The sequence below is a fragment of the Myotis myotis genome, unplaced genomic scaffold, assembly GCF_014108235.1.
Source record: "Myotis myotis isolate mMyoMyo1 unplaced genomic scaffold, mMyoMyo1.p scaffold_m19_p_17, whole genome shotgun sequence".
In the NCBI taxonomy this organism is placed as follows: domain Eukaryota; kingdom Metazoa; phylum Chordata; class Mammalia; order Chiroptera; family Vespertilionidae; genus Myotis; species Myotis myotis.
In genome coordinates, this window is record NW_023416321.1 from 10199316 (window position 1) to 10212808 (window position 13493).

General features: G+C 49.6%; 1 protein-coding gene across 1 annotated transcript; it reads right to left on the minus strand.

Annotated features, from left to right (window-relative positions):
• Window positions 1–3886: 3886 nt before the first annotated feature.
• On the minus strand, window positions 3887–5262 carry HOXB1 (homeobox B1). The gene is made up of 2 exons (XM_036341948.1): window positions 4676–5262; window positions 3887–4215 (listed from the first exon to the last, which is right to left on the minus strand). Exons 1-2 carry the CDS (start codon window positions 5253–5255, stop codon window positions 3887–3889), a joined length of 909 nt encoding a protein of 302 aa, XP_036197841.1. The 5' UTR covers window positions 5256–5262.
• Window positions 5263–13493: the final 8231 nt, after the last annotated feature.

Genomic DNA, 13493 nt, shown 5'->3' on the forward strand with positions numbered 1-13493 from the left:
CTCTCTATCTCTCTCCCTTCCTCTCTGTAAAAGGTTAATAAAATATATTTTTTAAAAAATAATAATAATAATTACTATTATTCTTATTATAGCTCACATGTATTTATTAGGGACTGCTCCAAGCATTTTGCACATATTAAGTTATTTAATCCCAGCATCAACTTTATGAAATATGTACTATTATGACCTTCATTTTATAGATAGTAAAACTGGGTGCAGGGAATTAGGCAGCCTGCTCAAGGCTTGAGAGGCAGCGCTGGAAGGATCTGAAACCCGGTATCCGGGACATCTCCCCAACTCCTCGGCTGTCACCCAGAGATGTCCCCAGCCTTCCCATCTGCACCCTCTTCCACTCCCCATCCCACCAAATCCCTTCCAGCAGCCCAGTGGTATTGGTGCAGAGAATGTTCATAACAAAGAAACCCACATTAAAAGTAAGGAGAACTTCAGGGGTTTTTAATTCTCTTTTTCTTGTCTCTTGTCCAGAAGATCAAAGGACCTCGCATTGGGAGAACAAACGCTAAAGGAAAAGGCAAATGAAAGAGGAAAAGTTCACACTTGGGGCTGAGAAACAGATGGTGCAGAGGGCTGGGTGGAGTGGAGGCTTGACTGTCCCCCCACTCAGACCGTCGGGGAGGGGCCAGGAGATGCTCCTCAGAAACCTTGTCAAGGTTTCTGAAGAATCAAGGGGAAAAAAAATCTCTCAAGATTTTTACTTTCAAACCAGGAGATTTTTTTTGAAATCTAGAAAAGGAAGGTGTAAGAGTGGAGGGAGGGCTTTCAATTTTTGCAGAAATGCACTTTGAGATGCCCTGGTGAATATGATTCCCTTCACCCCTTCAAGGCCTGAGAAACACCCACCAGCCTGAAAGGCATGGAGGCGTCTCTGACTGGAAAGTTTAACAAAGACCATCAACTTAATTCAGCTGCAGCAAAATGTGTTTTTGTTTATTTGGTTGACCATTTTCTCCTTTGTCCTGTATGCTGGGGAAAGACACAGTCATCTTTTCTTTCTCCAAATAAGTGCCTCCTGTGTAAACCAATCTGGGGCCTTAACTTCAAAGTGGGATTTTAGGAGAGAGCCAAGTGGGTTGGGGTCAGTAGCTTTGCACCTAAGGAGGTAGGAGGCTCATATTTATTGTGGATTATTTTGAGTCTGTGCCTCTGTTAACAGAGAATTGATTTGCCCCCTCACCCTTCCCTGAGGGAATCTGGTGGTTCCTTGCGCTGTGACCCAAAATCAAATGGGCAGCCTTTCCTTTCCTCCTGTCCCTTCCATCATGTCACCCTCCCCCAGGACCAGCCTGAGGCCCAGATCCACCATCCTTGTGGCCCTGCTCTAACCACTGCTCCTCCCTGCTTTCCTGCCTACTGATCCAAAGTTGTAGGATCCACAATTACCCCAACCAGAAGGCTCTACTGGCTTACACTGGCCGGCTCCAAGCAAGGGGAGTTTTGTTTCCACAGACACTTGCTCTGTCCCCTCTGTCAAGGTGACCCTTTGGGGAAGCCAATCTTGATGGCAATTTCAATTAAATACAGAAAAGCAGTTAATAGATTTTTTTTTGAAGATGGAGGACCAGGCAGGGGCCTCTGGGAAAGCTAGACTTCCTCTTGCTACACGCTCTCTTCCTCTGCAGCTGGGCTGTGCCATTCTTGCTAACATTGCCTCTCCTATAATGGCACCAATTTCATTAGGAAGCAATTGCTAGGCGTTTCATATACATGCTCTTAGTCCTCTTAGCTGTTAGTTCTCTTCGCTGCCTCTCTTCCTTTGAATCGTCAAAAATTAAATGGATGGGGTGGATAAGTGCCCCCCCCCCTTGGCTCCACTGCTGCCCCCACCAGCTGTCCTGGCTCGGGGGCATGTGGGCTCCCTGGGTAACCGGAATCAATAAAGGGGGTCTCTGGCGCCCAGAGCCCGCAGGCCCGGGTCATCTCAATGGCACTGAGGGGCCAGTGAGCGATGGAGGTTTGTTGACCATCGCGGAGCTTCCTGAGCCCCGGCCTCCCCACCCCCCACACCCCTCCCCGCAGCAGACCAAGGGTTTGTTGGTGGGACGGCCCTGGAGACAATAGCTGTCCCCGCGGGTGCTCTGTTGGCTTGTTTGGAAAGCCCAAAGGCGCTTGGAGGTAAAAAGGTCAGCTCCAGATCCGGACCTACCTCGGCCTCCTCCCCCACCCCCAGGCCCCTGGTCCTCCAACTTGCCCCCTTGGGGCCACCTTCCCCTTCTCCCACACCCACTCGCCCTTTTTGAGGCCGCCTTCTTCCTGTGGCCCAGCACCAAAAACCCGGGGAGCTCACCTTCAACCCTGGGAGGATGGCACTGAGCTGGGAGGTTGGCACTTTGGAGGTGGGCCAGCTGTGGCTGAGTGTCCTAGGCTCTCTGGCTTCCAATGTCTGGGCGGATGTCCTGGCTGGGTGGAAGAGAGCTGGGTTGGGGGCGACCCATCCTCTGACTCTCTCTCTGTATGCCAGGCCTTGTCTGGGGGGTGAGGGTGGGGGAGGGGGGAGTTGCCTTTGCCTTCCCCCACTCATCCTACTCTTTCTATACCCTTTTCTGTTTTCTCCAAAGAGCTCTCCTTTCCTGCCTTCCTCTCAGGACTTTCTCCCAACGATTTCCTCCCCATGCCCTTTTCCTCCATCTCTGTCTTGCTTCTTCCAATGACCCGGGGACTGACATCTGTCAGACCTGGAGACCTGGTTCTGGTTCTGCTTTAGATCCACCCAGTTCTTTCCAGCCCAGCCAGGCTTGGCCAACTCTGTCTTCCCCTCTCCCCAGGATTCTTGGAGCAGAAAGCCTTCTCTACCCTGAGGTGGAGGAGCAGAAGCAGTCGGGAAGAAGGGAAAACACAGACTTTATTGCAATGAGGTAGTTGGAGGTACAGAGAGAACCCAGCTTGCTTGGGGCTCAGGTTTCCAGAAACTCGGGTGGTGCCCCCACGGTCTCCAAGGTTCAGAGAAATGCTTGCAGCTGCTAGGAGCTGTCAGGGCACCTGGGCCTCCCTGTTCTCCCCCAGAGAGTGGGGCGCCCAGGTGGAGATGGGGATGAGGGTCCTGGGTTTCCAGAAGGCAATAAATAGGGGAGGAACTAGTGGGGGCGCGCCTGCGCCTTCCTGATGGAGACTTGCGGGGGGCAGGCCTCGCACAACATTCCAAAAGTCTCAGCAGAACCAAGTTCCGAAACATTTTGTTGGCTTAGAGAGGAGATCGCTGGGAGGAGGAGTCAGGTCTCAGGAAACAACCTCTAGAGGCTGCATTAGTGCAATACAAATGTGGGGGGGGGCGGGTAATAGGGTTAGATGGGGGGGTGCTTTTTGGTCTGTCACAAGGCAGCTGGTGCTATTGTAAGGTCTGTGGTGATTGGAGAGAGTAAGCATTGGTGATAGGCCCGCACCCAAACACGCCCCACACAAGAAACTCCTAGGCCTTCTCTCCGTCCCAGGCCTAGAAGGGGGAGTTGGGGCAGGGGTGAGTGCATAAGGACAGTCCTTGCAGCTCAAAGGCACTGAACTGAGCCAACCGAAGTTACGAGGGAAGCAGAATTCGGGAGATTCCGCTTGCTCCCACCCCACCCGGGCTGATCCCCAGATCAAAGGCGACAGGCAGCCCTTCCCTCCACATCTGGCCGGTTACAAGTCTCTCATGCCTCTGGTCCCATAGGGTCCCCAGCCGTCAGCATCCCACCCAGACCGGAGGAAAGTGTTTCCCTGCTGCCCCCTAAGGCAGCTCCAAACTGGCGCCCCCCCGGCCGGCCGCCGCCCGCCCGCCCGTGGTGACAATCTCCCATCAGTCATTTAGCCCAGGCCCGGGTTAGGGGGAGCGGAGGCGGAGGCGACGGCTGGATGGCGGCGCTGGGGAGCCCCGTCGGGTGGGAGGCTGAGCTCAGGAGGTGACGGAGCTGGGCGAGGCCTCCGGGGAGGTGCACGTGGACTGGTCGGAGGCGTCTCCCGTGGCCTCCTTGGAGCAGCCCGGAGGGGCTGGGGGCAGCCGGCCTCCCTCCCGCTCTCGCTTCTTCTGCTTCATGCGCCGGTTCTGGAACCAAATCTTGACCTGCGTCTCGTTGAGCTCCAGGGTGGCGGCGATCTCCACCCTCCGGGCCCGGCTCAGGTACTTGTTGAAATGGAACTCCTTCTCCAGCTCCGTCAGCTGCCGCGTCGTGAAGTTGGTGCGGAGGCCGCCGGCGGCGCCCAGGCCCAGCTCCGACACCTTTGCTAGGGGCGGGGCGGAGAAGGCACGTCAGTGCGCTCACCTTTCTCCTCGCCCCCACCCCACCCCTGGGCCGCTCTGCACCCCCTTCACCATTCTGTCCCATTTCGGCTCTCAAAGTTCTCGTGGATCACCAGGCACACCCCACCCTCAAGGTGTTCGGATCTGGAGCAACCTGCCCCACACTTCCATTCCCACCCCCAGCCCGTTGGGCGCGCCAGGTCCTGGGCTGTGCTAGGCACACAGATCAGGAAGTTGGGGGTGAGGGTGGAAACTTACTCTGGAGGGTAGACCCGCACTCACTCAGTGGGGACCCCACCCGTCCTGAGACAGGCGGAGTGTTCTTACCTGCCTCTACCAGAGCGTCTCAGAGCAAGGAACCCAGCCTGGGCTCAGGACCCCCCAGTGCAGAAGCAGCAGAGCGGCTTTGGGGCCCCGAGAGAGGTGGCCACGCCTGAGCCCTACCTGTCTTGGGTGGGTTCCTCTTAACCTTCATCCAGTCGAACGTCCGGGCAGTGGGGGCGCTGGGTTCTGACGTGCTGGGCGATTCCTTGTCCTCGGAGAGGAGATCAGCATAGGCCGGTGCAAAGCTCCCTCTCTGCTCGGTCCCGTAAGGGGGCTGTGGTGGAGGGTACGGCCCGGGGCCAGCTCCACCGGTTCCGTAGCCGTCGGACAAGCCCCCTAGCTGGGCCCCATAGCTCGAAGGATGGAAATAGCCTCCATCTCCCTCTGGTTGGCTCAGAGGGTAGTACTGAGAAGGCCCATAGCTGGGGCTGCAAGTTGCCGGGGGGTACCCCGAGGTCGCGGAGCTGGGGAAGGGCACCCCCAGTGCCGAAGGCGGCTGCTGGACCGGATAGCCTGAGTTCTGCTGAAGCTCGGGGCTGGGCAGCCCCCCACCATAGCGGGAATCGCTTGCGTAGCTGTCAACATCGGGAGCCGAGCTGGGGGGGAAGGAAGTAGGGGCGCTGTGGTGGGCGCTGTAGGCGCTGGGTCCCCGGTTACAGAGTGGGTACTCTAAGAAGGAGTTCATCCTATTATAGTCCATGCGTGGAGGCCGCAGGAGGGTCGGCCCGTTTTGGGGAGACACCCTCTTGCCCTACAACCTTTCGGCAGTATGTCACAGCGCTGAAGCTTGCATCCATGGCCTGGGCCAGCGCTCCTGGGCCAGCGCTCCCCCAGGAAGCGGGCAGAGAGTGGGGGGTGGAGGGGCGCATGTGATCTCTCCCAGGCCAATGGGCGCAGTGGGCCAGAGTTTGGCAGCCCCAGCGCCCATCCATCACCCCCCAATCATTAGCATGACAAAGACACTTCAATCACCCGCAGCCCATCCATCTGAGAGCGACGTGGAAGCGTCAAAAACATCTTTCTTCAAAGACTTTTGGAAAGAAGGGACCAGAGGGAGAGGGGGGTAAAGTTAGAGGAATATTGAAGACTTTCCTCCCCTCCCAACCCCCAAGACCTTCAATAGGCTCCTGGGTTATTAGATTTGGGCAAATTCAACCCAGCTGTCCCTCACTCTTCCCACACCCCAAAGGAGCCTTCCCCCCAAGGCTGTAGATGGGGAGGTAGGGAATCCAGCCTCCTTACGTTCCCACAGCTCCCAGTCCCAGTTTCTTTCTCCCAGTTTGTCTAGGGGTGATGGGCTAGGACAGCCGGGTGAGGTATGTTATCTTGGGCCAAATGGATGACTGTGAGACTGTGAAAGAAGAGGGTGCAAAAATACCTAAGGGTGTGAGGCAGGATCTAGAATCTAGAGTTTGAATTCATTATATGAAGGGTGGGAAACTGGCATTTCAGGGGAAAAAACAGGGCAGAAATGTGGAAGGAGGATGAGAAATGCCCCCATTTCTCTCTCCATCTCTCCACATAAATGCTCTCTCCTCATTCACGCATCCATTTTTCTCCCTCAGCCTCTCTTTATATTCCCTCTGTCTCAATCCATCTCTCTGTTCGTCCATCTCTCTCCATATTTATATTGTTCCCTACCTATCCATCAACTCATCTCTCGAGATGTATTTATCCTCTCTCTAGCCATCCATAGCTGTAGCTGGCTCGCTCACTCACACTCAGATAACTCCCCGTCTCTCTCCAGAGAGCCATAATGAGCTCCGAGCTAGGTGATGTTTACAGGTGAAGAGGAGGGAAATTTTATTCTTTTTTCGGAAGCATTTAAAACTAGTGTGGATCCTGAATTATTTAGTTCCCTCCTACCCTTGTCTCCCTCACCACCCTCCATATCTCCTCCCCGCCGCCCAAAAGAATCCCAAGCCTCAAATCCATAAGCTCAATACCAATTACATCTTAAAGATTACTCAAATTTTCAATGAATTTTCTAGACTAGATCAAGGGCGTTTGCTCAGAGAATGGGAGATTCAGTGTGGAGGTCCTGAGGCTCGGGAGTGGACTCTCCCCCCTTTCTGCTCTTGTGTGTCTGTTGGGTCAGGGATGGGGGAGGAGAGGAGAACAGGAAGTGCCCCCTTCACTCTCTTCAGACTGGGCTGGGACTGGAAGAGAAGCTCTTAGGTAGAGCCCCTTGATTCTCCTCCTCCAGACTCTGAGGACAAGAGCTTGGTGCAATCCAACACCCACGCTCATTTGTAACCTGTCAGGGTGTCTGCCTGGCTGGAGGCCTGAGGCCGGGGCTAGGGCAAGTCCAGGAGGGCAAGAGTTCAGGGAGGGATCTTTGTAAACAATTGAGCTCAGGAAAGGAAGAGAAGCAGGTGGGACGGGTCCAGAGAGAAACCTCAAACTACTCAGGTTTCCCCACCCACAGAAAGGGCAGGGTGAGGACTCCTCACTCTGCAACAAACCCCAAAGTTATCTCTCAGTCTCCATTGTTCTGGTTCCCATTCCCCCTCATTTTGCCTTTCCTCTACAGTCGCCTCTCCTGCTTTCTATTTTTATCCCCAGAATCACACCACCTTTCTCTTCTCTTACTAACTGTGAGCCTTGCTTAGCCCCCAACCAAGAAAGACCTCAAAGCATTTCACAGGACCCTGCCCCTTTCCCTCCTCACATGTTACTTCGGACCCCTGCCTAGGACCAGGACAAGTTGGGGGAGGGGGGACAGCTGGTTACTTCTTTAAGAGAGATACAATAGGGGAGGGTGAGATAATGTTCACTGCCAAAGGGATGAGGGCAGACAAAGGAAAGGAGACCTGAGATGGGAGGCAGGGGTGGCCTGCAGAGAGATTGAAGGGAAGAGGGTGTTGAGGTAAGGGCAAGCATATTTCTTTCTATTTCCCAGTAACTTTTTGGGTTTGTAGAGGTTCCCAGCTTTTTCCTCTGACTTTAAGATGTTCTCCACAGTGGCCTTTGGAGAAGAAGGGTATGGGGAACTAGGGTTTCTCTTTTAACCCCAAATCTGAGCTAGGCCTATATTTGATCTAAGCCTCGCCCCAAGCTAGGCCTGGCTGCCCTGCCTCTGAGAGACCTGAGTCTTCTCTTTCCACCTTTCCCTCAACCAGAGAGAACCTACTCACCTCATCCCTTGCCCTCTTAATTATGGGAGCAATCTGAGGTCTTAAGGAGGAAGTAAATTCCAAATCAGCTTAATAAAACAGCAGAAATCTGTGTGGCAGCTAGGGAAATGCAGTCTTCTGAGGAACAGCTGAAGCCACCAGCAGCCCATTATTAATGACAAAAAGAGAAGAGGGTGGGGCAAAGTGCCTCAAGTTATACTGTCAGTGATTGCTTTACCCTCAGCCCTCCAAAGCCACCATAATCTCCACTTCATCCCTGAGTCTTGCTTCCCTCTCTTGTGTAGCAGAAAGATTTAAACTTTTCCCAAAATTCCTGCTGGCTCTCCCAGCCCCAGCAGACAGAACTGGGAGAAAAAAAACAACTTGGCTCCCTAGGTTCCCAAGTCTCTTCCTCCTAGAAAGAAGATTCACCACCTGACCTGAGGAGAAAGTCTATGCAGCCTGGATCCCTACTCATCCCACAGCTGAGTGCAGAACAAAACAAACAAGGACAAGTAAGCCACATCTGGACTAACCTATGGGCTCTAGGAGTTCCTGGTTGACCCAATGAGCTTCACCAGAGAAGGTATGATGGTCCCAACACCCAAGTGAAATAAAGCTGATTTCCTCATTTATATAATCTACTTAGATAAGACATATAGGAGAGCAAGGAGAACATAGGAATGCTTAGAACTGAAATTATGTTTGAGAGGTGCCAGTCCTTATCACACTGAGTGTGCAGACACGGGAACAATTCTAATCAGAAGGAGGATGTGTTAGAAGTTCACACTTGATTCTGGCCTTTCTGTGGAGGAGGCTGCTTTAGCCGGGGATTGGCGGGAGCAGTCTGAACAGTTCTTTCCTTAGGTATCAACGACGTGCCTCTCTGCCTGCTCTCCTCAGTGCTCAGATCTTCAAGGCCAAGCCCAAGATCAAAGCTTGGAACTTAAGAATTAAAAGGATATTCAGGGTTCTAACTTTTTCTCTATAATTATTTCTCCTGTTTGTGGGCAGGATGGATTTAAATTCAGTGGTATTTCTTTTAATGCAAGCTAATTAAATTGTCACAAATCTGGTCAAGAACCAGAGCCTATAGGTGGTGCATATTGTAATTCAAACACTAGTAGTTTGGGGGCCAGAATACTTGCGTTCAAATTCTTGCTTGACCAGTTCTTAGCACTATGACCCTGGACAAGTTTTCCGGTTTCTGAGTCTCAGCCTCAGAGAAGAAGAATGTGTTTAATAGTACTTATTTCACTGCATTGTTAGTAATATTAAAGTAAACAAGAAAATATAAGCCATAGAGAACACTATACAGGTATGATATTAACATTACATGCACATTCTGAAATAGTATGAGTCAGTCTTCTGCTTTTTAATAAAACTAGCATATTAAAATATGGAAATATGTGATAGGAAAATAGCATATGTGCTATATTTTCATGTAACATATCATCATATATTATACAATATGTACTTTATCATATGCAAATTTCACTGAGAATTGTGACCGTTGGCTTTGTTTAGAAAAGGGATTTTTTTTCTAAGCTGAAGACTTTTCTGATCATTGAAACCCAATATTATATAATCTATAAAGAACCCAAAGCATTAAAATTGCAGCTGAAGGTTTGAAGTTGGATATTAACAAGAACTTCCTGATCTTACAAATATTTGGAAAAAGTTTTCTAGGGAGGACATTGTCTCTCTTCCTTGAGGGATTCACTTAGAAACAGTCCTTCCTGGGAGGTTAGACCTCACTTCTAGAATCTAGATAGACCAGCAGGATATAAACTTTCATCTGGATCGAAACGTAAGCCAGAGAGTTGGGATCTTTCTAAAAGGAAAGATTAGAGCAGTGATGGCGAACCTATTACACACGTGTCAGAGGTGACGCGAGAACTCATTTTTTTGGTTGATTTTTCTTTGTTAAATGGCATTTAAATATATAAAATAAATATCAAAAATATGTCTTTGTTTTACTATGGTTGCAAATATCAAACAATTTCTATATGTGACACGGCACCAGAGTTAAGTTAGGGTTTTTCAAAATGCTGACACGCCGAGCTCAAAAGGTTCACCATCACTGAATTAGAGTGACAGGAAGAAGAACTGACATAACTTCCTACTGGTCTGGGTTCATCCAAGTGTGGTAGTTGTGGCCAAAATATCCACTTTGGAAACCTCCCCAAGTTCTGATGCAGCTGAATGTGTGTCTGGATGACTGTCCAGACTGTTTTTCCTGTGGTGGTCAGAGAAGGTGTGAGCAGGATTCTTTCCCTGTTGACTCTGCCTTAGAGGAGGAAGCAGTTGGTTAGCTGTCCTTCAGGCACTGAAGGTCTGCCTCACCATTGAGTCTGGAGAGAGGATGCTGGGTGGGGGCAGAAGAGCAGAGCTGAGCTGGAGAGGTCATTGGAGGATGGAGGCCATACCAACCACAGCAGGCAAAGAGGGTGAGGACATGGGGCCCTACTTCCTGCAAACTGAGGAAATGTATTGGACTAGAGCACATTTCAAGAAGACGCACCGTGGGGCCACTGAGTGCTCGTCAGAGACTTGGGGGGAAGGTGGCAGGACAATTCGGCAGGGCTCTTTAGGGAGATCCAGCATTTGTACCAATGCTCTGGTGCTCTGGCAAGCAGATAACATCTGAGGGGGACTTTTAAAGCGGAGTGCACCGTGTCAGAGAAGTGTGGTGCCTGCCTCTTTTTGTATAAAACATCCTACTCTTGCCAAAACCTGTTTGGCTCAGTGGATAGAGCGTCGGCCTGCGGACTGAAAGGTCCCAGGTTCGATTCCGGTCAAGGGCATGTACCTGGGTTGCGGGCACATCCCCAGTGGGAGATGTGCAGGAGGCAGCTGATCGATGTTTCTCTCTCATCGATGTTTCTAACTCTCTATCTCTCTCCCTTCCTCTCTGTAAAAAATCAATAAAATATATTTTAAAAAAAAAACAAAAAAAAAACATCCTACTCTTTTTCAAACAAGGGTAAACATAACCAAATGTTGGGGAAGGTGGCAGCGGATGAAAGCCAGCGGAAAACATGGCTAGGACACTTCTTAATATTCATACGTATTGACTACCTGGCATCTGGCACCCAGCACTGCATCCAATTACATGCTTGTTGAAAAGATTTCTCTCCTTACACATTTAAATAATGACTATGGGCACAATTTTGGTGTAAAGATACAAATTAAAATTTGTTAAAATGGCTCTACCGGATACTTGGGAGGTGGGCGATTGTCACCACCTCCATTTAAAAGCACACAGCGCCAGCTACAATAAATATTTAATGTATCGTTTGTGAAGACTAACGAATATACTTTTGGCACATAATGTGCAGGACATTAGCGGCATTTAGTTCTTCCATTTACTTTACAGATAGAGAAACTGAGGTCTAGAAAGGAGAAGGGACTTGTCCAGGCATAAGTTACATTTTTTTAAATGACTCAGGGTTATCGTGATTGCATATAATTCCTCAATCTAATGGCCCTTTGCTTTCACTATAATATTAATGAGCCATTCTTCTTCAAAGAATGACTCATCAAAAGCAGGGCAGACTGACAAGCAGCTTTTGGGATGGCACTGAAATATTCCCATTCCAACCACAGTCAATTTATGTCCAGTTTGTGCTACAAGACCACTCACACTGGGTCCAGGCCTAAACAGGATGAGATAAGTGAGTACAGCCACTTGGCACAGCCACTGTCCTTTAACCTGCCACCACTGGGGAGCCTGCTGCCTTATCTGGGAAGCCCTCTTCTCCTTCCACCTCCATAGCCAACCAGGAAACTCACACTAAAGAGGGTGACCCCAGAGATGAGACAAGGAAAAAAGAGCTAATTTGGAACACAGGTATCTTGAGTCCCAATTCTTCATGAATCCCAAATTGCCAGGCATTCCTTTGAATTTCAAAGTGGGTGGGGAGATTGAAAGCAGGAGTCATTTCCTTCTGAAAATGCATTGCCTCTTTGTTCTGCTGTGGTGGCATCAGAAATGGTGAGTTTTGTGAACACAAGAAGAGAGAGAGAGAGAGAGAGAGAGAGAGAGAGAGAGAGAGAGAGAGAGAGAGAGAGAGAGAGAATATATCTGTGTGTTGCCTGTAAAAACAGTTCCAACTGCTCCCCAATAATCAACCAAGGGAAATGCTGAAACTCCCAATTTCCTTGGATTGACTGCTTTTCACCCCCAGGGCTCACTAAGTACCTAGAAGAGACTGGTAGGTTGAGCCTTTGGCTGGACCCTCCTGGCTCCACACTCGCTCTGGCAGGCAGGAATCAGGTCTGCTGCAGCCTCAGGCAGGAGCTGAGATTTGGGTTGGGGAGGCTTGGAAGGCCATAGCCAGGTAAAGTGGGTCAAAAATTCTTAAGCATCGGAGGAAGGCAGGGAGCAAGGTAGTTCTATGCTCTAGCTCAGTGGTTCTCAACCTTGGCTGCACATGAGAATCACCTGGGAATCTTTTTAAAATCCTGATTTCTGGGCCTCATCCTCCGGAAATTCTGTTTCTTTGTTACGAATGTTGTGGCCCCACCCCATAACAAAGAAACAGAATTTCCGGAGGATGAGGCCCAGAAATCAGGATTTTAAAAAGATTCCCAGGTGATTCTCATGTGCAGCCAAGGTTGAGAACCACTGCTCTAGCTGCACTTCTCAAACTTTAATGTGCGTATAAACTACCTGGAGATCTGCTAAATTGAGGTTTTGATTCTCTTCGGAGTGGGGCGGAAGTTTCTGCATTTCGAACCAGCTCACAGGTAGTGCTGATGCTGCTGGGCCACAGGGCAGCAAGGCTCTTACAGAACCAGAGCCCCAGGGGCCCTGAGTATCGCACACCAAGCCCTGATCCCAAGACGTGAATTCTCTCCAGCAGAGATCCTGCTCTTTTGGCATTGATGAAAGGTGCTCTCTTTTTGACCAAAGAAAGCTGGAAGGTGGGCAATTAGCAAAATCCTTCTGGTGTTCTTGATCTTGGTAACAACCTGTTATAGCTGAAAGAGCATTTTTAATTAGGCCAAATTATCCAGTTTGGCGGTACATAGAAATCAAAGCCCCAGCTGAAATGCCTGTTTCATTTTGCTAGTGTGGAAATGGCTATGTGCTGTGGTTTTTAAGACGTTAAACACTGCCTATGGGCATATTTTGTAGGGAAATAAACACATAGCCCAATAAAAAGTATAGTGTGGTTTTAATATATTGTAGCCTCACTTATTTATGAAGAAAATAAACACACAAGCCAATAAGCTGTGTATTATTACTTTAATATATTGAATTTATTTCATACCTATATATTTTATGAGGAAAAATAAACTAATAAGATCCATGATATTATAATAACACGTCTAATTGTTCTATATTAATTTATTTATGAAAGAAATAAGTGCAATTTAACATGACATAAGATTATTTAATGCGGGAGGTGAATTCTATATGAAGACAGTTTAAGGGATGAAATTTCAGCTGAATAAGATGTGTGTACTTCCCACACCGAGGTCCAGTTAAAAAAAAAAATATTCAGAGGCCTGTCCGGTCCTATATGTCATGACCAATCTGGCTTCTGGCTTTTCCTGACAGTTGTTGCCTGTTGGTGCCCGGGACTCCAAGTCCTCGGCCTGTTGGTCCAGGGGAACGTCTGGGAGGCCCATGAAATAAACTGATTTTGGAGACTGGCAGCGTCTGCTAGGAGGTAGCCCTGCGGTGTCTATTTCTGGGCCCGAGAAATATTAAATAAACCTAAGGAGGATGGATTGCTTTCCAGGGCCCTTTAAATCTCCACGTTCCCCGGAAGAAAGCAGAAGGCAGATGGGGAAGATCGATCCTGGCTTCC

Bases quoted from the DNA above. Each gene is read 5' to 3' on its own strand.
- HOXB1 (XM_036341948.1), bottom strand. From the start codon at position 5,255: ATGGACTATAATAGGATGAACTCCTTCTTAGAGTACCCACTCTGTAAC. The intron at 4,216-4,675 runs GTAGGGCTCAGG...CCCCGCCCCTAG, and splicing joins GAGGAACCCACCCAAGACAG to CAAAGGTGTCGGAGCTGGGC.